The sequence below is a fragment of the Cajanus cajan genome, chromosome 9 (genome assembly GCF_000230855.2).
Source record: "Cajanus cajan strain Asha chromosome 9, NIPB_CcT2T_4, whole genome shotgun sequence".
NCBI classification, from domain to species: Eukaryota; Viridiplantae; Streptophyta; class Magnoliopsida; order Fabales; family Fabaceae; genus Cajanus; species Cajanus cajan.
In genome coordinates this window covers 50,919,706-50,944,281 of record NC_138525.1, presented here as the reverse complement: position 1 = coordinate 50,944,281, position 24,576 = coordinate 50,919,706, and the positions used below count along the sequence as shown (strand labels likewise).

The 24,576-nt window shown below is 35.8% G+C and overlaps 3 protein-coding genes across 4 annotated transcripts in view; all 3 read right to left on the bottom strand.

The window, feature by feature from the left end:
- MEI1 (transcription coactivator) overlaps nt 1–22,033 on the bottom strand; it is a 43,054-nt gene extending 21,021 nt beyond the window's left edge. For both annotated transcript variants that reach the window (XM_020346832.3, XM_083063210.1), the window contains exons 1-4: nt 21,634–22,033; nt 21,521–21,563; nt 21,226–21,347; nt 8,076–8,183 (exon numbers count right to left, since the gene is read on the bottom strand). In XM_020346832.3, coding sequence (XP_020202421.1) covers nt 8,076–8,183; nt 21,226–21,347; nt 21,521–21,563; nt 21,634–21,813 — 453 coding nt within the window. In that variant the 5' untranslated portion in view covers nt 21,814–22,033. The remainder of the gene's footprint in view (nt 1–8,075; nt 8,184–21,225; nt 21,348–21,520; nt 21,564–21,633) is intronic.
- On the bottom strand, nt 8,874–13,849 carry LOC145951640 (uncharacterized). Its single transcript, XM_083063211.1, has 4 exons — nt 10,650–13,849; nt 9,750–10,562; nt 9,541–9,659; nt 8,874–9,454 (listed from the first exon to the last, which is right to left on the bottom strand). The coding sequence occupies exons 1-4, from the start codon at nt 11,638–11,640 to the stop codon at nt 8,990–8,992; spliced, it is 2,388 nt and encodes a 795-aa protein (XP_082919337.1). The 5' UTR covers nt 11,641–13,849; the 3' UTR covers nt 8,874–8,989.
- Nucleotides 22,034–22,524: 491 nt separating the features above from the next.
- On the bottom strand, nt 22,525–24,175 carry LOC145952155 (uncharacterized). Its single transcript, XM_083064381.1, has 4 exons — nt 24,152–24,175; nt 23,953–24,095; nt 23,458–23,606; nt 22,525–23,366 (listed from the first exon to the last, which is right to left on the bottom strand). Exons 1-4 carry the CDS (start codon nt 24,173–24,175, stop codon nt 22,525–22,527), a joined length of 1,158 nt encoding a protein of 385 aa, XP_082920507.1.
- Between the last annotated feature and the right edge of the window lie 401 nt (nt 24,176–24,576).

Here is a 24,576-nt window from a genome sequence, read left to right as displayed (position 1 = left end):
TTCATATACAATGACAATTGGACAATTCCTGCAGGGAGAAAGTCAAATTGGTAATCTTTTGAAGGGAATTTACATTCCTATAGTTGATCAAAAAGATTGTCCAAGGTGGAAACACACTTCCAGTGGGAACATGACCTACAAGGATGTCTATACCTTTGTTAGAAAGCCACATTCCAAGGTTAAACGGGAACAAGCAATTTGGAACAAAGCCATTCCTCCTTCAAAGACTTTTACTGTATGGAGATTAATTCATAAAAGAATACCAACTGAGGACGTGTTACAAAAAAGGGGTGTCATAATTACTTCAATTTGTTCACACTGTTACAATGCCTATGAAATTGCAGATGACTTGTTTTTCTTTTGTCCATTTGCAGGCCAATTATGGAAATGGTTAGCCACGATAACTAATCAATCTTTCACAGCTGCAAATATTATATCTATATTATCAAATAAAACTTGAAGTGATCTAGCTAGCAGTGTACTGCTTGCTACTATTACCTATGTCATCACAAAAATTTGGTATAGCAAAAATCAAATCAAGTTTGAAAATACTTTTCTTCCTTATCAAAATATTAAAAATAGGATTTTCTCTGCCGTAAACAATTGTGGTTCTATTGCAACACGTATTATGCAATCTACAATATCTGAATTCAAAATTCTTAAAGCATTCTCTGTATCTTGCAGGCCAAGGGAACCAGAGAAAGTCATACATACAGGTTGACTGGATCTCCTCCTAAAGGAAATATTGATGGAGCATATGAAGAGCATGCAGGACTTTCCTCTTGTGTTGCTATACATAGAGATTATAATGTAGATTTAGTTGGATGTTTTGCTAAATCTTTGAATGTTAATCCTACTTTTGAAGCAGAAATACTGGCCATTGTACATGCACTAGAGATAGTAGCTGCAAAAGGATGGAATGCCTTCTAGCTTGAGACAGACTCACTTCTGGCACTCTAAGTGTTTTTATGATCACTCTTTGATACCTCGGACTTTGAGAAACATATGGCATAATACTTTGGAGTTTATCAAAAAGATCAAATTTCAATTCTCTCACAGGTATAGAGAAGGAAATTCATGTGTTGATAGTATAGCAAATTTTTGTATTAGAAATACTAGATACCATTGGTGAAATTATGTACCTATTTGTATAAGTAGTTTCAGTCGTGATAGGTGTAGTTTGCCGCATTACAGATTCTCTTAAGTGGGTTTGGCGCCCCCCTCCCGCTTCTCTTGTATTCATTTATATTTTCTTAATAATACTTTAGAAATGCTGTAAATGATTGATACAGATTGTGGTGCTAACCTAGTTAGGATCACTTTTTGTGTAGTGATGCAATATATATCTATCTTTTATCAAAAAAAAAAAGGTAATTATGAAGGACAAATGAGTTTTTTAGTATTTGCATATTTACATAATCAAATGGCCATCTAGATGCAATGTGGAGATGTAACCTAACTCAACTCAATGAGCTAGACCAAGAAACATATATGAGCTCTATTAAGAACCATTTTAGCCACCAACAATGTGGAAGCTAAACCATTCAAAGCACAAAACAAAAAATGAGTGCAAAACAATTTATTCCACTCCAAATAGATATGTCAAATTTCCTTGAATACTGAGTCATGACTTGAGGAAAAGAAAATCAGTTGAATCACTTCAGCAAGAAGAATCAACAAACTAAGCCCGAGCTTGAATTTGAATATGCACAAACTTTAATCCTTCCAATAATTGGCCTCAAAAGTATTGCAGCCATTCACATATAATACTTGGAGGACACAAAAATCTGTCCTTTTAGGTGTTTAAATGCAACCATGTGGCACACACACAAAGTTGAATCATAAGTTTATTGATTTGTATCTGTACTACATCTGGGATTAAATTGTTTTGCCTATCACCTCCATCTACAATAGCTGAGTAACAAATGTTCAGTACAACTTCCCACTTCTGCAGTGCACATACATTGCTCCTGGTTTAAGCAACAACAACACCATCCAGTAAATGATAAATTCTTAGGGACTTGATATGACATGGGAAGAAATTAAAAATGTTAGTGTATATAAAATTACAACAAAAAGGGAATATTTGTTTGTTAGCCTTTATTTACTTTTTGCATTCTGTTATATCTTTTGAATATCTTCAAAATCTTTTAGTGGACATCTGTCCAGCCACCTCTCATGATTTTCTCTCTCTGCTGGTTGCTTTTTACAACTGTTTTCACACTTTTCTCTCTCTGCTGTATTTTAGGAAGGGTTCCCTATATATTCTGAACCCGTGTATTCATTTGTAAGCAACAATGATAATGAAGCTTCTCTATTACATTTTTATCTCCCTTGATTTTATCTAACATGGTATCAAAAGCCTTCTGATCCTGTACCAGAACCCTAAATTTCCTTCCTCATCTCTTCTATGGCAACGTCAAATAATCTCTCTCCCTTTTCACAATTTTTCTCCAACTCCATAGCTGAAAAACTTGATGATTCGAATTACCTTCACTGGAGGCAGCAGATCAAACCAATCATCAAGTCCCACAAACTTCAACGGTTTGTGGTTAATCCGCAAATTCCACCTCGGTATTTGACCGATGCTGATCGTGATTATGATATTGTTAATCCAGCATATGAAACCTGGGAGGTCCAAGATCAAATGCTTCTCACATGGCTGCAATCAATGCTCTCGAAGACCATTCTCTCACGTGTCATTGGCTCCGTTCACTCTTATCAAGTGTGGGACAAGGTTCATGAGTATTTTCATACTCAAACTAAAGCTCGTGCACGACAGCTCCGTACTGATTTGCGTTCCACCACTCTTGATGGTAAATCCATGCGTGACTTTTTGACTCAAATAAAAAATATTGCTGATCAACTTGCTGGAGTTGGGAGTCCTATGTCACTTGAAGAATATGTTGATGTTGTTCTTGAAGGTCTGCCTCAAGAATATACACCTGTGGTCTCTGTTATTGAAAGCAAGTTCGTCACTCCTCCTATTGCTGAAGTGGAAGCTCTTCTTCTTGCTCATGAGTCAAGAGTTAACCGGTTCCGTAAGCAATCTTTTTCTCCTTCTATTAATTACACTCAGGGCTATTCTCGTGGCAGTATTAGTGGTGAATCTTTTAGAGATAGAGATGGTGGTCATAGTGGGTGTCGCGGTGGTCAAGGTTCGGGCAGAGGCCGTGGTGGTCGATTTGCAAATTTCCACTGCCAGAATTGCTTCAAGTATGGCCATACTGCCAATGTTTGTTTCTATAGAGCTGATGTTAATTATCAACTTGTAGAATTCCTTGTTCTGTATGATCCTACCACACTGCAGCCTGTGCAGGTCACTCCTTCTTCAAATCTTAAGGTCTCCAACACTTGGGTGAATCCTAATCAGAAACAGCCCAGCCAGGATGCTCATGCCAATGTCACACCAAGTGCTATGGTTGCTAATACTTCTCAAGCAGGTGCTAACTCTTCATGGATTCCTAATTCTGGTGCTTCGTTTCATATTACTGGTGAGCCTCAAAACATTCATCAGCTTGAGCATTTTGATGGACTAGACCAAATCTTCATAGGAAATGGTCAAGGTTTGCAAATCAATGGTTCTGGTTCTTCCTTTTTTGTTTCTCCTATTAACTCTCAATTTAAATTTCAACTGAATAATCTTCTTCATGTTCCCCTTATCACCAAAAATTTGTTGAGTGCTAGTAAGTTTGCTAAAGACAATTGTGTTTTCTTTGAGTTTCATGCTAATCATTGCCTTGTCAAATCTCAAGAAACCAATGAGGTTCTTCTTCAAGGTATTGTTGGTGCTGATGGGCTTTATTCTTTTCCAAATCTAAAGCTCCAAAGTCCCTCAGCATTGGTATCTTCTTTAGCTAAAATACCCTCTCAGTCTATTGTCTCAATTTAAATAAAAGTTCTGATGTATCTAGTTCTTCCACTATGTGGCATACTAGGCTAGGTCATCCTAATTCTCATGTTCTTAAGCTTGTTCTTACACAATGTAACCTTCTCCCATCAAATACATATGTTACTGAATTTTGCTCATCTTGCTATGTTGGAAAGTCTCATAGACTTCCTTCTTCTGCGTCTCAAACGGTATATTCTGCTCCCTTGGATTTAATTTTCACTGATTTGTGGGGACCATCTCACATTACATCTTTTTCTGGTTATATTTACTATGTTGCCTTCATTGATGCATTCTCTAAGTACACCTGGGTATATCCCTTAAAATCAAAAGCTGAAACTCTCTCTGTTTTTCAACAATTTAAGGCTATGGCTGAACTTCAATTCAACACCAAAATTAAAAGTGTTCAATCTGATTGGGGAGGGGTATACCAAGCTTTTACTTCGTTTCTTGCCACAAATGGAATAGAACATAGACTGATTTGTCCCCACACACATCATCAAAATGGCGTGGTTGAAAGGAAACATAGACACATTGTTGAAATTGGCCTCACCCTTCTTCATCATGCCTCCTTACCTCTACAATTTTGGGATTTTACTTTTACTACTGCAATTTATCTTATCAATAGATTTCCATCTGCTGCATTAAATTTTGATGTTCCTTTCACTGTTTTATTCAACAAATCACCTGATTATAAATTCTTAAGAACATTCGGTTGTGCTTGTTTTCCTTTCTTAAGACCTTGTGCCAGTCATAAACTTCATTTCAGATCCCAGGAGTGTGTTTTTCTGGGATACTCCAACTCTCACAAAGGTTATAAATGTCTCTCTTCTTCTAGCCGAATTTACATTTCAAAAGATGTCATTTTTAATGAACATAGGTTTCCTTACACAGATTTGTTTTAGCCAAGTCCTACTCAAAATGTCTCTCCATGTCAATACTTCACTCTCAATCCGGATTTGTCTCCTCCTTGCAATACTTTACCTGTTCTCTCACAACAGCCTCCTCTGTCGTCTCAAATTGCTGATCCAAGTGTATCAATCAATCCTACAGTGTCTTCTTCACAAAATGTGTCTCCTTCATCTCATGAGTCTTCCTCACATAATGTCTCTTCTCATACCTCTTCCACTGACACTGAAAGTATTCCTAGAACCATTAATAACCATCCCATGCAAACCCGGTCTAAATTTGGCTTTCATAATCCTCGGTTACATCCATCTCTGTTCTTGGCTCACAGTGAACCTAAAAATGTTAAGCAAGCTCTTGCTGATCCTAATTGGTTCTTTGTTATGCAACAAGAGTACAATGCCTTAATGCTCAACCATACTTGGGATTTAGTTTCCCTGCCATCTGATCGCAAAGCCGTTGGATGTAAATGGGTTTTCAGAGTCAAGGAAAATGTTGATGGCTCTATAGATAAGCTCAAAGCTCGGCTGGTTGCAAAAGGTTTTCATCAAGTGCATGGTTTTGATTTTCATGAGACATTTTCTCTTATTATTAAACCTATAACTATTTGAATCATTATCACTCTTGCTCTCACCCATAACTGGGACCTATTTCAGCTTGATGTAAATAATGCCTTTCTGAATGGCAATCTAGAAGAAACTATTTACATGGTGCAGCCTCCTGGCTTTGAAGCTGAGGATAAGACTCTAGTTTGTAAGCTCAACAAGGCTCTCTATGGCTTGAAACAAGCCCCTCGACAGTGGTTTGACAAACTGAAATTGACTCTTACTCAGTTTGGTTTTCAAGCTAGTAAGTGTGATCCATCTCTGTTTTGGTACAAACACCAAACTCATACCATCTTTATTCTAGTTTATGTGGATGACATCATTATCACTGGCAACTCTTCTTCCCTCATTCACCAAATCACCAATCAACTTGACTCCATTTTTTCTTTAAAGCAATTGGGAAGCTTGGATTACTTTCTAGGTATTGAGGTTAAATACTTGCCTGACAAATCTCTGGTTCTGACTCAAAGCAAGTACATTCGAGATCTTCTCTATAAAACCAATATGGCTGAAGCTCATGGTGCTCCTTCTCCTATGTTCTCTAACTGCAAATTGTCCAGGTCTGGGAATGACTTCTTTCATGATCCCACTCTTTTTAGATCTATTGTTGGTGCCTTACAGTATGCTACACTAACAAGACCTGAAATTAGTTTTACTGTTAACAAAGTTTGTCAATTCATGGCTAATCCTCTTGACTCTCACTGGGTGGCTGTCAAACGAATCCTAAAGTATTTAAAAGGCACACTCTCTTATGGTCTTCATATGCAACCTGCTGATGTAGACGATCCCATCTCTCTTACTGCTTTCTGTGATGCTGATTGGGCCTCTGATATTGATGACAGGAGGTCCACTTCTGGTTCTGCTATCTTTTTTGGACCCAATTTGATATCTTGGTGGTCCAGGAAATAGCGCGTTATTGCTCGGTCCAGCACAGAAGCTGAATATCGCAGTATAGCTCAAGCTTCTACTGAGTTAACTTGGATTCAAGCTCTTCTGCAGGAACTTCAGGTTCCCTTATCTATACCTACTTTGCTCTGTGACAATCAAAGTGCAGTGGCCATTGCCCACAATCCTGTCTTCCACAGCAAAACAAAGCACATGGAGATTGATGTGTTCTTTGTTCGTGACAAAGTTCTCTCCAAGCAACTTCTGGTTTATCACATACCCGCTCTCGATCAATGGGTTGATCTTCTTACTAAGCCACTGTCTGATACTCAATTTGAAGTTCTTAGGGGCAAACTCAACGCGCAAAGTTTTTGTGACAAACCTCCACCTTGAGTTTGAGGGGGGCTGTTAGTGTATATAAAATTACAACAAAAAGGGAATATTTGTTTGTTAGCCTTTATTTACTTTTTGCATTCTGTTATATCTTTTGGATAACTTCAGAATCTTTTAGTGGACATCTGTCCAGCCACCTCTCATGATTTTCTCTCTTTGCTGGTTGCTTTTTACAACTGTTTTCACACTTTTCTCTCTCTGCTGTATTTTAGAAAGGATTCCCTATATATTTTGAACCCGTGTATTCATTTGTAAGCAACAATGATAATGAAGCTTCTCTATTACATTTTTATCTCCCTTGATTTTATCTAACAAAAAAAATAAAAACAAACAATACAGCAATAAAGAAAACGTTGAAACTTGAAAGTCATTATTAAACTTTAAGAAAAGAACACCAAGCTATAACAATGGAAACCTGGGAAAGCAATCTGTCATGATTTGAATATTCTTACTTAAGAATCGGAAACATTGACTTTGAATGTAACTACTGAGGTATCATACCAAATTGTACTAAATACAGACACGACAATGAGCCTGGACAGAAAAAAATATTAATTTCTAAATTGTTAGCCAGTTAACACAGAATATGTCTATTGGAGTATAGCTTTACTCCTAAAATATATATATACACATTTATTTCTGTTAATATAGACCAATATAAATTGGCTCTATATATATCTGTATTGTACTCACTTTTCAGCTAGCTAATGAAATTACAATTTTCTGTCATATACTTTCTCTCGTTTCCTCTGTTTTCTTTTCTCTCTCTCACTCCCTTTATCTTTCTCTCTCACAACTCTATTAATGTCCAAGTCCAGAAGCTTTGCCTTTTTGGACCAAATGCTCTGTTATTACTCCCTTCAACAAATGTCAAGCAATGAGGTAGATAGCTCTTTCAATAGACTTAAGCTTGCACAACACATACAATTCCCCTATTCTTTGTATGTGTGGTGTTGGAAATAGCAAGATTTTATGAGATAAGAACTCCTTTAATGTTTATTTCTCTAAGTTGCCTAGATACTTGGTATAGATAGGTTCAAAGCATCCTAGGAAGTAGTGGTATCTTAATTGTTCTCTTGTAAATTTTTTTGGCATTAATTATCTTTGTAATTCTCTTGTATATAAATAAATCCATTCTGCTGGGTGGAATTATCACTCAAGCATATTCGGAAAATGAGATCTTTGTTAACATGAGGTACTGTGGCGGATTGAGGGAGGGGATAATAAGATGCAAGATGAAACATGACACAAACTAATCAGCAACATGAATAAAATGGAATACAATAAGACAGAAAATAAAGAGCTGCCTGCTTGCAACAATATCTGCATAATGTGTCTCAGTGTTTGATAATTAAGATTAAATTGGAAATATGCAATAAAAACCTGATGTACCAGACCTTGTACTTTGCAGCTAAAACATTTTTCACAATGACAAAGTTCATATCTGATGATGCTTTATTCTGTAGAACTCCACCCATTTCAGCCACTAACTCTTCTATTTTAACCTGCAGGTTAACATACATTAAATACTGCCAATTGAGATAAAAATAAATAAATAAATAAGAAGGAAGGAGAAGACAACAAACAAACAACAGAAGTCTTATGCCAATAGGTGAAGTTGGCTACATGCATCGCATGAAACCATTGAGCTCGATTAAAGACCAAATTCTCAAGGATATCATTCACCATGAGATCCCTCTACAATTTTCTCAAATATCCTTCTTGATTTCGCTCTCTCCCTCTTTCCACAAACCTAAAAACTACACAATCTATTCTCCTCACTGAAGTTTCTAGTGAGCTTCTTTGCATGAGTCCAAACCATTTTAATGTCATCTTTTCCTCGACTGGTGTCATACCAATATATTCCCATATATAATCATTTCATATCATGTCCTTTTTGTGTGGCCACACATCCACTTAACTTTTTATTTTTGCTACTTCCATCTTAAAACCCAACATTCACTACCATAGAATATAGCTAAACATACAACAATACAATAAAACGTTCCTTTGAATTTGGTAGGTACCATAGTAGTCAATCCCGGATAGCGGCGCGGAGCGGCCGACCCCAAAACTGGGATAGCGGGATGACGCGGAGCGGGATAACCGCTATTTAAATATTAATTTATATATATTAAATAATTAATAATATATATATAAAAGCTAAAAAAAACAAAAAAATAACTCTAAATTCATGCATTAAACATTTTTAATAATTAAAAGTTCATAGTACTCAAACAATACATAATATAAAATGTCTCCAAAACAAAGTGTTAAAGCTCTAAGTAAGTAAAAAATTAAACATTATAGTTTAATCTTCTTCCTCATCAAGATTAAAGTCTTCCTCTCCCTCAAATTCATCACTCCCACTAGCATTAGAATTATATTCTTCTTCTTCCTCTACATCATCATCCTCGTCTTCTAGTACTTCCATCACTTTTTTTCCTTTATCTTTCTTGGATGTAGATGCAATTGTTGATGTCTTGTTCACTTGTGTTTGTCTCCTAGTGTATTTCAAAGGTTCACCGGCACCACTTGCTTGGGCAACATCTCTCCAAGTCAAAACATCATCACCAAACACCAAGTCATCTTCAAATTCATCCTCATCATTTTCTTCTCCCAACATCCATTCATTGTTATCATCAACTTCATTCAAAGCAATTGGATCAATTGGATCTTGACACTCAAAGCGTTCTTGAAGAGCTTGATTATATTTAATAAAAACCAAGTCTTGAAGCTTTTGGTGCTCAAGCTTACTTCTCTTCTTTGAGTGAATCTATAATAATTTAACAACATGATGTTAGTTAATTTTCCATTTTCAATAGTAAACTCAAATTTAAATCCACTAATTCATTAACTTACATGCTCAAAGGTACTCCAATTACGCTCACAACCAGATGAGCTACACGTCAAGCTTAGTACCTTAATGGCAACAATTTGCAAATGTGGTGTATGTCCTCCATACATCTTCCACCACTCAGCTATAAATGCAAATATTATTATATAAATAAATTATCAAATAACTATAAAATTTGTAAGTGAAGTTGAAGCTTAAGAAAAGTCTCACTTACCAGGAGCCATTTTAACCCTTGCTCTAACTGCTGCAGGAATGCCAAATCTTCCTCCTGCCCTTTTATATATTGCCAATTGATTGTGAACATTGTCTACAATGTCATTATTTTCACAAAGCCTATCAATACATTTGAAAAGGCCATCCACCACTTCATCATCAGCATCCATTCTTGTTGAATTTTTGTAATAAAACTCAGGATTTAGATAATATCCTGCTGCATGCAACGGATGATGGAGTTGACAATCCCATCTTCTATCAACAATTGCAAATATATCCTTATATTTTTCTTCATTATGATTAAAAGAATTTTGAATTGCCTCCTTAGCCCTCTCCATTGCTTCATAAATGTAACCCATTGCCGGTTTTTTTTCATTATCTACCAACCTCAACACACGTACAATAGGCCCCATAGCCTTTAAAGCATAAACAACATCACTCCAAAATGTAGGCATAAGAACAATCTCCGTTGCTTTCTTCCCCTTAGGTTCTTTGGCTCCTTTTGATTGCAACCATTCGTCGGAAGTAAACATCCTTCTAAGATTTGCCTTTAACTTATGCAATCGTTGCAAAGTAAGGAAGGTGGTAGCAAATCTTGTAACTCCATGCCTCACCAATTCAACCTTATTTGTATACTTCCTCATGGTGTTTAGGGTCAAGGTATGATTATAAATGTAACCCACGAGCTTGATGCCTCTTTGTATTACCCTTTTGACTTTAGGGATCTTTCCAATATCTTCTAGCATCAAATCAAGACAATGAGCAGCACATGGAGTCCAAAATAAATGTGGTCTCACAGTTTGTAAAATTTTGCCTAAAAACACAATAACAAAATAATTAAAATTAGAATTTATATCTTATAATCGTATGAGTATAAAATTAGAATATAATTGATTCTTACCCGCCATAACATAATTGCTTCCATTATCTGTTACTACTTGAACAACATTTTTCTCTCCAATTTCCTCAACAAAACTATTTAAAAGTTCAAACACCTTCTCACCGGTCTTGGTATATTCAGAAGCATCTACACTCTTCACAAACATTGTTCCCATTGAACTATTAACCAAAAAGTTAATTAAAGTTCTACTTTTCCTATCTGTCCAACCATCAGACATAATTGAGCACCCATATTTTACTCTCTCTTCTTCATGGCCCTTCAATAAGCCTTTGGTGTATTCCAACTCTTTTTTAAGGAGTGGCACTCTTAATTCATGGTAGCTTGGTGGCTTTAAATGGGGACCATAGGTGCCAATAGCTTCAACCATCAATTTGAAGCTCTTTGATCTAGCAACATTAAATGCAATTCCATTCCGATAAAAAAAGCGAGCAATGTATTGAATTACCCTTGCTCTTGCTTCCTTGTTACAAGCATCATTTAAACTTGTTTGCCACAACCCCTTATTCAATTTGATACTTTCTTCTGCCTTTCTAGTAAAGTGCAAATCAAGGGGACCTTTGACATTTATACCCCTCCTCTTGGAAACAGAAGTGGCTTCACTTGATGTAGATGAAGGTCTCTTAATTCTAGCAATGGCTTGGATGTCATCCTCCTCTTCATTTTCATCTACGCACTCCATATATACTTCTGAGGCAATTTTTTTACTCTCATAGGCAGCCTTCATTTCCAATTTTAGATCCTCAGGAATTTTTCTACAAGCACCTACATCGCCTTTTATTCCAAGTTGATGTCTTTTTGCTCTAGTAATTCCACCGGTAGATGTTTTCAGACAAAAATCACAAGTGACACTCTTCCTATTATTTTTGTCTTTTAAGCTGTTCCACTTCCAAAAGACATCAATATTGTCACCGGTGGGCTTAAACATTTCTGTTCTGGGAGTGGGACCAGAATTGGGATTAGTTTCAGTTCCAGCAGAGATTGGTTGGCTCATGATTAAACTGATTATCAAAGACAAAGACAGCCTAATAAAAATATAATAGAATCAGAAATTAAAAAAAAAAATATGCTGCTGAAATAGAAATAGAATTTTCTGAAATTAAAAATAAAATTTGCTGAATTAAATTTAATCAGAAATTAAAAATAAAATTTGCTAAATTAAATTTAATCAGAAATTAAAAACAAAATTTGTTGAATTAAATTTAATCAGAAATTAAAAATAAAATTAGCTGAATTAAATTTAATCAGAAATTAAAAATAAAATTTGTTGAATTAAATTTATTCAGAAATTAAAAATAAAATTAACTGAATTAAATTTAATCAGAAATTAAAAATAAATTTTTCTGAATTAAATTTAATCAGAATTTAAAAATTAAATATGTTGAATTAAATTTTATCAGAATTTAAAAATAAAATTTGTTCAATTAAATTTAATCAAAAATTAAAAAAAAATCAGTGGAAATAATTTAATAAATAATTAAAAAAGATATGTTGCATGTTGCATAAAAGAGTAAAAGACACAATAGAATAGGGGAACAGACAACAGAGGGCAAACGTTAGTCGGAGGAAGGAGAAGACAAACGCGCGTCTGAGCTTGCGGCCACGTCGGAGCTGCGTCGGACCTGGAGGCTCGTCGGAGTCGGAGGTGCGTCGGAGCTGGAGGCGCGTCGCCGATGGAGGTGCGTCGGAGCCGGACTTCGTCGGAGCTGCACGCGATTGCCAGAGAAGAAGAAAATATGAGAGGGAGAGACGAGCGGAGGGGTTTGGTTTCGAGGAGTCTGAAATCGCGAATGGGAAAGGGATGATTAGGGCAAAAAAAAACCCCATTGAAAAGACGGACTTACCCTTAATGAAGGGTAAGTCTGAAATCGCGCTCGCGAATCCGCGATTTCGGCCGCTCCGCTACGCCTCCGACGCGGCCGCTCCGGCCGCTACAGAAATCCGCCACGCGACAGCAGCCACGTTGCGGGGTGACGCCGCTCCGCTCCGGAGCGCCGCGATAGCGGCCGCTCCGGCCGCTATTGACTACTATGGTAGGTACTCTACAATCATATATAATCTTTGATGTCTTTTTCCATTTTAACAACCCAATTTGTATCCTATGTGTGTCATCTTTATTAATTTCCCATCATTTATATAATTTTGATTTCAGATATTTGAACTTAGAAACATATGGTATGACATCTTCTCCCACATTTACTCCCAAGTTGTTTTCCTCTTGTTTCTTGCTAAAATTGCAATGCATATAATTCATTTAACTCCTACTTAAAAACTCTCTCGTTCCAAAAGTCTATCACCAAAGCTCAAGTTTAGAGTTAACCTCTTCCCTTTATTTCTCAATAAAAACTATATCATCCGCAACATGCATGCAGTAAGAATAATCTTATGTATGTCCCTGTTGAGCACACTAAAGACTGGTCCCATCTCAACTCTCAAGCTTGAGCCCTAATGACTGATGCAATTCTATCCTTATAAAAAAAAATCCTTAGTCTCATCTCCTAGAGTTCTCGCATTAGTAGTTACCCCATAATACAGTATGAAGCACTAACTGCAAAACAAATATCGGACACGATCATGGCTAATATTCAAAATATAGGACATCGAGACACGACAAGCGTATGCATATGTATATATATAAAATCAACATGAGAAAAATCTAAATTGAGAATTAAGATATATTCACTTAGTAGAAATAAAATTGTGTGTATGTAATTATGTATACTAAGACAGATCATTTCATAAATGTAATCTTTATAGGGAGTTACTAGGGTATCCTTGTAAATTGGGATGTTTTGGTACAGTCAATTATTTAAACTAATAAAAATGACAGTAAAATGTGAATTTTTTTTTCTTTTCACTTTCAATTTTTTTCTTCTACACTAAGCGATATGTTCTTAACAAACAAATGATCCTAAGTAATTAACTTACTATTTTTTTTTTGCCAAATATTGGTCCAAGTGTTTTAAATCATTTTGTAAAAATCAAAATAACTTTGAGAAAAACACAATAAGATTTTATTTGTTGAAGTTGAGGGAGATGTTGTAAATTTTTTTATTTAATTTACTCCTTATAATTTGTACACAAGTCTAAAAAATGTTAATTTATCATGACTCTTAATATATCAAAAATATTTTTTCTGAATTTGATAGGGGGCCCATAGTTAAGAAAATATAAACATTTCATATATATATTAAGAATTTTAAGAAAACATATATTGAAATGTGAAAAATATAAACATGTTAAAAATCAAAAATTCTAAATCAAATGGTCAAATATTTAAAAAAACAAAAAATAAATAAAAACAATTCCAAAACCCTTTAAATATACAAGGGTACTGTTAAGATAATTTTATAAGATATAGTTTAGATATACTAGTTTATCTTCTCCTATTTTCTAGTTTAGTTTCCTTAGTCAATTTTATCTAAATCCCTAAACTTTAGGGATTGATTATGTTTTATGCCTATTTATTTTATTGTACTCATTCAGATTCAATAATAAGAAATTATTCATATTCAAGTTGGTAGGAACCCTAATCCAGCCACCAACATCTATGGTTTTCGACTTTTGTCGGCAGTTGCCGGAGTTGACACCGCTTGTACATTCAGAGGTCGCCGATCGGCCTCTCTGTCGTGAGCCACCACCAGCCGCTGTCTCACGCGCCCTCACGCGCGATTCTTGTTGAGGAAGCTTGTCGACGCGTGGGGTTCACGCGCCGCCCTCCAGGCCTCCATTTGCGATGCGGTTCACTCCGGTGGACTCGTCAGCCCTCCCTCTTCTCGTTTTGACCCTTTTCAGGTTGTGAGTCACACTCTAGGTGGTCTGTTGGTGGTCGTTTGGTTGCTGCCTCGAAGTTCCGTGGTTGTTTGGCTGTGCCTCGGAGTTCCGTGGTCGTTTGGTTGTTGGCTCAAAGTTTCATGGTCGTTTGGTTGCTGTCTCGGAGTTCCGTGATTGATTGGTTGCTACCTCGGTGTTCCGTGGTTGACTGTTTGTTGTTTCTGTGGTTTTTTGATTGTTGTTTTTTTTTCTCTTCATGGCTCAATCTCCAACTTCGGCTCTAGAGCTCAAGATTGAATCTGAGGGCAATCATCCAATCTCATTATCTATCGATGATTACAAAGAGTATCTTCCACTAAAGGCAGCGCAACAAGCCTCTTCCTCTGTCAGTATTGCTCACACTGGTAATTCTACCGTTTATCTCTCTCACTCTACGTCTATTGGACCTTGGGCTTTGGACTCTGGTGCTTCTGATTACCTAACCGGTAATGTCTCCCTTTTCCCTAGCCTATCATCACCTAAAACTCCACATCATATCACTCTTGCAGATGGGTCAAAAGTCCAAGCCATTGGTATTGGCCAAATATCACCTACCCCTTCACTACCATTAAAATTTGTTTTACTAGTTCCTGGATGTCCTTTTAATTATATTTCTATAAGTAAGTTGACTCGGTCACTAAATTGTGCCATAACCTACACTTTTGATTCTTTCTTGATACAAGACCGGAGTACGGGACAGACGATTGGAGTCGGATCTAAATCACATGGTCTCTACTACCTTCAGCCTTCTACCTCTACCATATGTGCATCTGTTGAGTCTCCTAGTTTAATTCATCGTCGCCTGGGTCATCCAAGCTTGAATAAATTAAAGAAAATGGTACCTCATCTCTCATGCTTGGAATCCTTAGAGTGTGAGTCGTGTCAATTAGGGAAGCATGTTAGAACTTCTTTTCCTAATAGTATTAATAGTCGAGCTGTGTCTCCCTTTGATGTCATTCATTTTGATGTTTGGGGCCCTAGTTGGGTTCCTTCTCTTTTAGGGCATAGGTATTACGTCACCTTTATTGATGATTTTACTAGATGTACTTGGATATTTTTAATGAAAAATCGTTTTGAGTTATTCAATATTTTCCAAAGTTTTTATTCGGAGATCAAAACTCAATTTGGCAAAGTAATTCGGATTTTACGAAGTGACAATGCTAAAGAATATTTTTCAGATTGTTTCAAATCATTTATGACTTCCCATGGCATTCTACATCAATCTAGTTGCCCTCATATACCTCAACAAAATGGTGTAGCTGAGCGAAAACATAAACATATTGTGGACACTGCTCGTACTCTTTTATTGAATGCCAATGCACCCCCAAAGTTGTGGGGAGATGTTGTACTTACTGCAGGGTATTTAATAAATTGAATGCCATCCTCTGTCTTGAATAATCAAGTACCTCATTCCCTATTATACCCATTGAATCCCATTTACTCTATTCATCCTCGTGTCTTTGGTTGTACTTGTTTTGTCCATGATCTTTTCTCAAAACGTGCTAAGTTGTCTGCTCGGGCTATCAAATGTGTGTTCTTAGGATACTCCCGTGTTCAAAAATGGTACCGTTGTTACTCTCCTGCTACGCATCGGTTTTACACTAGTGCAGATGTCACTTTTTTGAAAATACACCATATTTCGTTGTTATAGATGTCTCTTCAGTTGACTCAAATCTCCTTTCTCAGGTATTGCCTATTCCTCATTTTGATCCCGGTGTGCCTTCTACACCTACTACTTTAGAGGCACCAGAGATTCCTAGCACACCACCAGGGTTTGATCATCCTCTACACCGATTTGGGATAACTTATGAGCGTCGGTCACATACTATTGTTCCTCCCAGTACTTCTACAATTGAGCCATGTGATTATGCCCCTGCTCCGGTCTCCTTACCTACTTCGGCCCCACCTACCTCAGTTGACTTGCCCATTGCTCTTCGTAAAAGTAGTCGTTCTACTTGTAATCCTCATCCTATTTATAACTTTCTTTCATATCATCGTTTGTCTCCTACCTATTATGCTTTTGTCTATGTTATTTTCTCTATTACCATTCCCAAGACAGTACAGGAGGCCTTAACCCATCCAGGATGGCGACAAGCAATGATTGATGAGATGACAGCTTTAGACTCCAACCACACTTGGGTACTTGTCCCACCTCCGCCTGGAAAATCTGTTGTTGGTTGTCGATGGGTATTTAATGTTAAAGTGGGCCCTGATGGACAGGTGGATAGATTGAAAGCTCGTCTTATGGCTAAGGGATTACAGCGACATCTTCTCTCCAGTTGCGAAAATGGCCTCAATTCGTCTCTTCTTAGCTATGGCTGCTATGAGGCATTGGCCTTTGTTTCAATTAGACATCAAAAATGTCTTCTTACATGGTGATTTGGAGGAGGAGATTTATATGGATCAACCACCTGGGTTTGTTGCTCAGGGGGGGTCTAGTCTTGTATGTAAATTACAAAAATCCTTGTATGGCCTCAAACAATCACCTCATGCTTGGTTTGTTCAGTTTAGCAAAGTTATACAGGAATTTGGAATGATCCGCTGCGAGACAGACCACTCTATCTTCTTTAGACGCTCATCGACACATAGATTTATCTATCTTGTTGTTTATGTAGATGATATTGTGATTACAGGTGATGATTAGGAGGTCATCAAGGCTCTGAAGCAACACTTATTTAAACACTTTCAAACTAAGGATTTAGGTCCCCTACGTTATTTCCTTGGGATTGAGGTCGCTCAGTCAAAGTCCAATATTGCTATTTCTCAGAGAAAATATGCCCTTGATATTCTAGAAGAGACCAGACTTACAGATTGTAAGCCAGTTGACACTCCCATGGATCCTAATGTAAAGCTTATGCCTAATCAGGGGGAGCCTTAACCTAACCCAGGGAGATATCAGAGATTAGTGGGAAAATTGAATTATCTCACCATGACCAGACCTGATATATTGTTTCCTGTCAATGTTGTAAGTTAGTTTCTTAACTTTCCCTGTGAGAGTCATTGGCTTGCAGTTGTTCGAATCCTTAGATACATCAAAAGATCACTAGGAAAAGGACTTGTTTACAATGATAGAGGACATACAGACATTGTTGGATATTCAGATGCAGATTGGGCAGGTGATGCAAGTGATAGGCGGTCAACATCAGGCTATTATGTCTTCATGGGTGGTAATCTTGTCTCATGGAAGAGTAAAAAGCAAAGTGTTGTTGCACGATCAAGTACAGAAGCAGAATATCGTGTTATGGCTCACACCACATGTGAGCTCTTGTGGCTAAAATTCTTAATTCAAGAGTTGTAGTTTTGCAAGGTTGGTCATATGGAACTAGTTTGTGATAACCAGTCAGCTTTATACCTCTCCTCTAATCCAATTTTTCATGAGAGAACAAAGCATATAGAGGTTGACTGCCATTTCATCAGAGAAAAGATCATCTCCGGTATCATCAAGACCTCCTCAGTTTGCCCCAAGGATCAACTTGCAGATATCTTTACTAAATGTTTACGAGGTCCTAGGATAACATATATATGTAACAAGCTAGATGCATATGATATATATGCTCCAGCTTGAGGGGGAGTGTTAAGATAATTCTATAAGATATAGTTTAGATATACTAGTTTATCTTCTCCTATTTTCTAGTTTAGTTTCCTTAGTCAATTTTATCTAAATCCCTAAACTTTAGGGATTGATTATGTTTTATGCCTATTTATTTTATTGTACCCATTCAGATTCAATAATAAGAAATTATTCATATTCAAGTGGTACCATAGAATTTCTCATCTTTTTAAATAAAAAATCAAGATAAAAAAATGAATCATATCTCTTAAAAGTTAAAACAAATAGGAATTCCTATGAAAATGAGCCTCACAAAATAAGAGTATTAGATAAGTGTTTAATTAAGAGCAGGTGTCGGCTCACTATATTGGCTTGGGTCCAAGTTGTGTCAAAAAGGTGTCTAAGTTATATCAAAGAAGTGCCCTAGATGTGTCAAAGAGGTGTTTGAGACAAAATAAAAAAAATTTTATTTTGACAAGGTGGAGAGGTGTCGAAAGCATGTCCAAGGCGTATCTGACAAGTGTCGTGTCTGAAACATGTTAAACACACTGATACGGCATTCTACAAAGGTGTCCATGTTTCATAGATCAAACATGTCTTGTTTAATCCAAATAGAAGTCATGCAAACACCTTTTCCAAAGTCTTCCACAACACTTCTCTTAACACTCAATTATATATTTTTTCCAAGTCAATAATTAAAAACCATATATATGTCCCTTTCTATGCTTTGATACCTCGCCCAAGCTTTGTCAAGGATAAATTACTTGTGTTGTAGGCCTTCATGACCATAAAACCAAATTGGTTCTTTGTGCAATCCTAGTCTCTTCTCTTCATTTATGCAATCACCTTTTTCCTATAATTTTATAATGTGACTGATAAATTTTATTCCTTTGTAATTTTACACAATTTTGAATATTTCTCTTTTTCTTAAATATAAGAACCAAATTGTTCCTCCTTCACTCATTTGGCATTTTCTTAAATCTCAAAATCTCATTAAATAGAGTAATGAACCAAATGATACCTTTTTCTCCAACAAACTTTCAAATTTCAATAAGATTACCATCATGACCAACAGTTTTACCATTACTCATCCTTTTTTGAGGGCTATTTTTACCTCTTCAATCCTAATTCTATAGTAGTATGCCAATTCTGTTTGTTTTCTTGGATTTCTAGTCCTTTCATAAAAGTTGATCCTTGTCTATCACTGAAAAACTTAGAAAAATAACTTTCCCATCTCTTTGTCTTTGATATCCTAATTTGTAATCAAAATTATCCCTTTTTCATCTTTAATACATCTTACTCAATCCAAATCTTTTGTTTTCCTTTATTTATTTTGGGAAGCTTATATATCTTATTTTCTCCATTATTTACCCCATGATCTTGATATAACTCTTCAAAAGCTCAGGATCATGCCTCACTCATAGTTTTCCTTGCCTTATTTTCTAGTATTTCAGTACTTCGCTCAATTATCAACATTATTGCATCCATGTAAAGCCTTATGGTGTGTTTGGATGAGGAATTTTAAATTCTTAGTATTTGAATTACTTTGATTTCAATTTCTATCATTCTTCAAATATTTTGTTTGGATAAGTCAATTCAAATTTCTCAAATTTTAAATTATTGGGTTGGATACGATAATTTAATTCCACCATGATAAAATTGATTTTAAAAATATATTTATATGTTGAGATTTTTAAATTAAATTTTATAAAAATAAATATTAGCTAATTTTTAAATATTTAATAATTTTAAAAATTATTATATAATATTTAATAATTTTAAAAATATTTTTAAATATTCAATAATTAAAAACATGAAGAGATAAGAGATAAGATAAAATATATAAGTGAAATTAGAAAAAAAAATATGAAGAATTTCAAATTCTTACTTTTTTTGGAGAATTTGAAATTCTACTATTTCAAGGAATTTCACAAATGCTTGAATTTCAAATTCCTTATAAATTCTCCATCCAAATAAGGTATTTCATCTCAAATGATTTGAAATTCTTCAAATAAATGAATTACTTCATTTAAATTCCCCATCCAAACACACTATTAAAGCAATCTCTTTTGTTTCTTACATTGTCTCGAACACTTTCATTCCACCACCAAGATTAATTACCTCTCAGCCTAAAACCTTTTGATTCACAAGACTACTTAACAACTTTCCTAATCCTCTTAGACACCCTATCTCAAATGAGGTAACCACTACCTTGTAATACCTAATTACCTTCAATACTTTTTTCTTAAAAGTCAAATGTTTAGCTCCCTTGAGATGCCACCACTTGATTCTTGGATTTGTATCTTTTTGGGTTTTCTGGTTTATGGCTCTTAAAATGAACATCCAGGATCAAAATAATTGAAAACAGAAGCACCTTAAGTGCAATGGTAACAACATTTTAATGAAGACTAAAAGCCTAAAACAACAAGGAGAATGAAAACATCAAAATTTCACTAGTTAAAATTAAATGAAAGGGGAGAAAAAAAGGACAAGACAGAAAAAATGAATAGAATAAATAATAACTAAACCAAAATTAGTAACAATAATTAAAATCATAAAGAGAGCCAGATTGTAATTCATGCCATTGCTGACAAAGAAAGTGATCCAAAAAGGGTTGTTCTCAAAAATTAACATACGACCACGGCCTTCAACTGATATCCAACTGAGTAAACCTCTCACTTTGGTTGTTTAGATTGTAGGTGCTATTCACTTTTTGTCCCTCACTTTACAAAACTTTCCCTCTAGTCCATGACTCTATAAAATGATGTAAAATTTCATTCATCTTAATCCTCAATGCCAGTGAAAAAATCTAGTAAAAAAGAACAAAAGTTAATAGAATTTTGAAACATTTTACAAATTCAGGGACGAATTGAGAGTTTTGCCAAGTCAGGGTTATTGCTTTCAATCCTAGGGACCTTAGGGTTTGTTTGAATAAACAACTTAATTGTTTATGAAATAATTGCTTACCATACAAACAATTATGTATAAGTTGTTTCCACAAATAGGATAAAACTATTTTCATACAAGCTGTAAGCTGTTTTCATAAACCATTCAGGAAAACTACTCAAATAAGCTTAATAAAAGCTCGTAAATTCTTTCCATAACCTCTTCTAAACACTTACACAAGTAAGTACGTCATAAGATAAGTTTAAATAAGCTCTTCCAAATACGCCCTAAACTCGCAACTAAAAATAAGGAACATGCAAACGAAAATACCTTCTCATCCATATCAAAGCCAGACGCAAGTACTTTGACGCCTTCCATGACAAGGCAACAAGTGAAGCCTCGTGTAGGCAGAGGCCTTCCGGCTTTTGCACACGAAAGAACACATCTAGGACCTGTTAAACAATAACAAACAAATAAACACAAACAACACCAATTTCAATTATACAAACCAACACAAAGTCACACTTATAGTTATAGCGTGCGTGCGCGTACGCCATCACTGAAACCTAGAACTGTTTCAATTGAAACACATATTCGTTGTTGCGAAGCGGAAACAGAAAATTACCGAGCAATTTGCATCCCTTGGATTTAAGATCGTTGAACTTCTCCTGCGAAACGGAGGAAGGAATGAGAAAGAGAAAACGAGGAAAAGGAGAGAGGAAGCGAGGGATTAATTACGTGTTTGCTGGAGGAAATGATGTGGAAATCGTTGGCGCCGTTGCGGGAAGGGTCGCAGCAGAGGTGGAGTTGGGCGCCGTTATCTTTGAGGGCGTCGTGCAGCGCGTCGAAGACTTCGGGCGGAACAAGGTTTCGCGACATGAAGACGTTGGCGCCTTGGAACGCCTTCGTCTTCAGCATCTTCTTCGAAGGAATGAGATTGAAATTGAGAGAGAGAGAGAGAGAGAGAGATTTGAATTTGGGAATTGGTGGAAGGAGTTTGAGTGGAGAAGAAGCGAAGAGCGTGGTGTGACAAAAACGCGGGAAAGTGAATTGGGATTGTGGATTGGTGATGTGGTTGATGGAGTAAAGTGTGTGATGTGCTCTCGCTTCTTTGGCTCTCAGAAGCCACTTTCAGGTTAAAAGTTAATATGTTTCCGGATATATATGGACTTTTCTTTTTTAATATACTGTTTTTTTTTTATTTATTTAAATAACCTAAACTGATTTATATTTACCTAAATATACCATTTAGTTTTTTAGGTGAGGTAACCGATTTCTCAAATGGATTTTTTCAAATTTTTGAAAAATTCTTTTGAGAAATCGGTTACCTAGGCCCAATTTTTTTTTTGTGTTTTTGTTTTTTTTTTATTTTTTAATTTTTTTTCCAGATTTGTAATTTTATTATTTTTTTGTATTTTAATTTAAAATTTTGTTTTTTTAAAAAAAATTTAGTAATTGTAAATAAAATAATTTAGTTAAGTTTTTAGAATAAGAATAAATAATGAAATAATTATTAACTAAATAAATAATGAAATAAATATTAATTAAATTTTATTATAAAAAAAAGACAAAATATTTATTTAAAATAATAGTAAACAAAATACAATATTTGAAAGGTTTGATGACATTTTAAGATTGGTGACTTGAACTCCCTTGACGATAAGAACATTTCTTCTTTGAGTGACCTACATTTTTGTAGAGAGAACATCTTCTTGGTTGTCCTGGTTCAACCATATCCATTTCAGTGCGTATTCTGGATGACTTTGGACGACCTTTTTTGTTTCTAATCTTTTCCGGATTTAGTATGATTTGCGGTTCTTCACAATCCGGCCAATAAGATTCATTAGGCAGTTCACCAAATAATTCGTTATACACGTTTGAAACATATTGTAATGTGTATATCGGATCTATGTAAGATTTATAATCGTGGTGAACATGCTTACATGCAGCAACAACATGCGAGCATGGCATGTGTAGTTTTTGGAATTTTCCACAGTCACACCAATTGTCATGTAGTCTAACTGTGAAAGTTCTAGTAGGTCGTGTTTCCCTTAGGTTAATGGTCTCTTGTACCAGAAAACGTGTACTGTGACGATCAAATTCGAGGACATGATGACTATTAGCCTTTGATTCTGCATCTCTCATGGCCCTATTCATTATTTCCGTATAAACTTGGTCAGCCCTAAGTTTAGCATCGACTTCCTTCCCCCTTTGGATGAATAAGGCATTACATATCTTATAAGTCGACATGATGATTGCAGAAATTGGCAAATTTCTTGTTTTTTTAAGAATGGAGTTAATTGCCTCAGCCAAGTTGGTAGTCATGTGTCCCCATCGTCGACCACCGTCCCATGCAAGAGTCCATTGTTCTTTTGGTATGTTGTTGAGCCATTCAATTACACCTTCGATTTCTGGTTCGCTCCTTAGCGTGTTGTAGTAGTAATTGAATCTTGGCTCAGTCATCCCATAAGCTGTGAAATCAGATTAGGAAAAAATGAACAATTTAGTAATGTTGAAATATGGTGAAACAAATTAAAGTAATTAATGATGTTAAGTACATACACATATTGATGATTAATTTTTTCCGTTCTGTATTCTTGAAATGCCTCATGAAGTTTTGAACTATATGGCGAATACAGACCACATGCACTGAATTCTCGGGTGTCCAACCACTGCCTTGTCTAGCGTAGGCATTTTTAATAGACTCGTGCCTGTCCGAAATTAAGCAAAGGCCATCTTGAGGGCAAACATGTCTTTTGAGATAATGTAGAAAGAAAAATCATGTTTCTGTTGTTTCACCCTCAACAATTGCAAAGGCAATTGGAAAGATTTTGTTGTTACCGTCTTGAGCCACGGCCACAAGGAGAGTTTCTTTGTATTTGCCATACAAGAATGTGCCATCAACTTGAAAAATGGGTTTGTAGTATTTGAACCCATCGATACAAGGTTTAAATGTCCAAAATACTCTATGGAATTGAACATAATGATGAACCATCCCACCTTGTTGGTTGTATAGTGGCCTTGTTTGCTTCTCAACAAAGCATTAATTTTTCTAACGCTCTGGGACAAAGCATTGATGAATCTGCACAAAGCATTGATTTTTCTGACGCTCTAGTACAAAGCATTGATGACTCTGCACAAAGTATTGATTTTTCTGACGCTTTAGGACAAAGCATTGATGACACTGCATCAATGACACACTGCATCAATGACACTCTGCACAAAACATTAATTTTTTTGACGCTCTGGGACAAACCATTGATGACTCTGCATCAACCATTGATGTTTTCCACTATATATACACTACATACGATCCAACCCTAAACACACAATAAAAGATCAATTCTCTTCAGCTATTGCACTATTGAATTTCGTTGCTATTGTTTTTCAAGAATGTCTTCTTCATCTTCAACTATGTTGTGGAAACAACACCTCCATAGGTCAAATGAAACTCATCTTATGGTAAGTTATTATACATTGCATAATGTTTACAACTAATATTATTCATTACTAACATTTCAATTCTACCATTTTCGTAGATAACAAGTGATCAAGTCATTCAATCTTACTATCATTCCATGCCTACACCTGACCCAAGAATTGAGAATTTGTTGGAGGTTGTTGGCTTTGGCGAGGTTGCGAAAATAAGACATTTTAAAATCGATGATTGTTTGATAACGT

Excerpts from the sequence above, each read along its gene's own strand:
- LOC145951640 (XM_083063211.1), bottom strand. The coding sequence starts at position 11,640 with ATGAGCCAACCAATCTCTGCTGGAACTGAAACTAATCCCAATTCTGGT. Across the intron at positions 9,660-9,749 it reads AAGGGTTAAAATGGCTCCTG|CTGAGTGGTGGAAGATGTAT; the intron begins GTAAGTGAGACT and ends TTGCATTTATAG. Across the intron at positions 9,455-9,540 it reads ATTGGAGTACCTTTGAGCAT|ATTCACTCAAAGAAGAGAAG; the intron begins GTAAGTTAATGA and ends AAATTATTATAG.
- LOC145952155 (XM_083064381.1), bottom strand. The coding sequence starts at position 24,175 with ATGGTTGATGCAGAGTCATCAATG. Across the intron at positions 24,096-24,151 it reads TTGATGCAGAGTCATCAATG|TGTGTCATTGATGCAGTGTC; the intron begins GTTTGTCCCAGA and ends TCATTGATGCAG. Across the intron at positions 23,607-23,952 it reads TCAATGCTTTGTCCCAGAGC|GCACGAGTCTATTAAAAATG; the intron begins GTTAGAAAAATT and ends AATTTCGGACAG.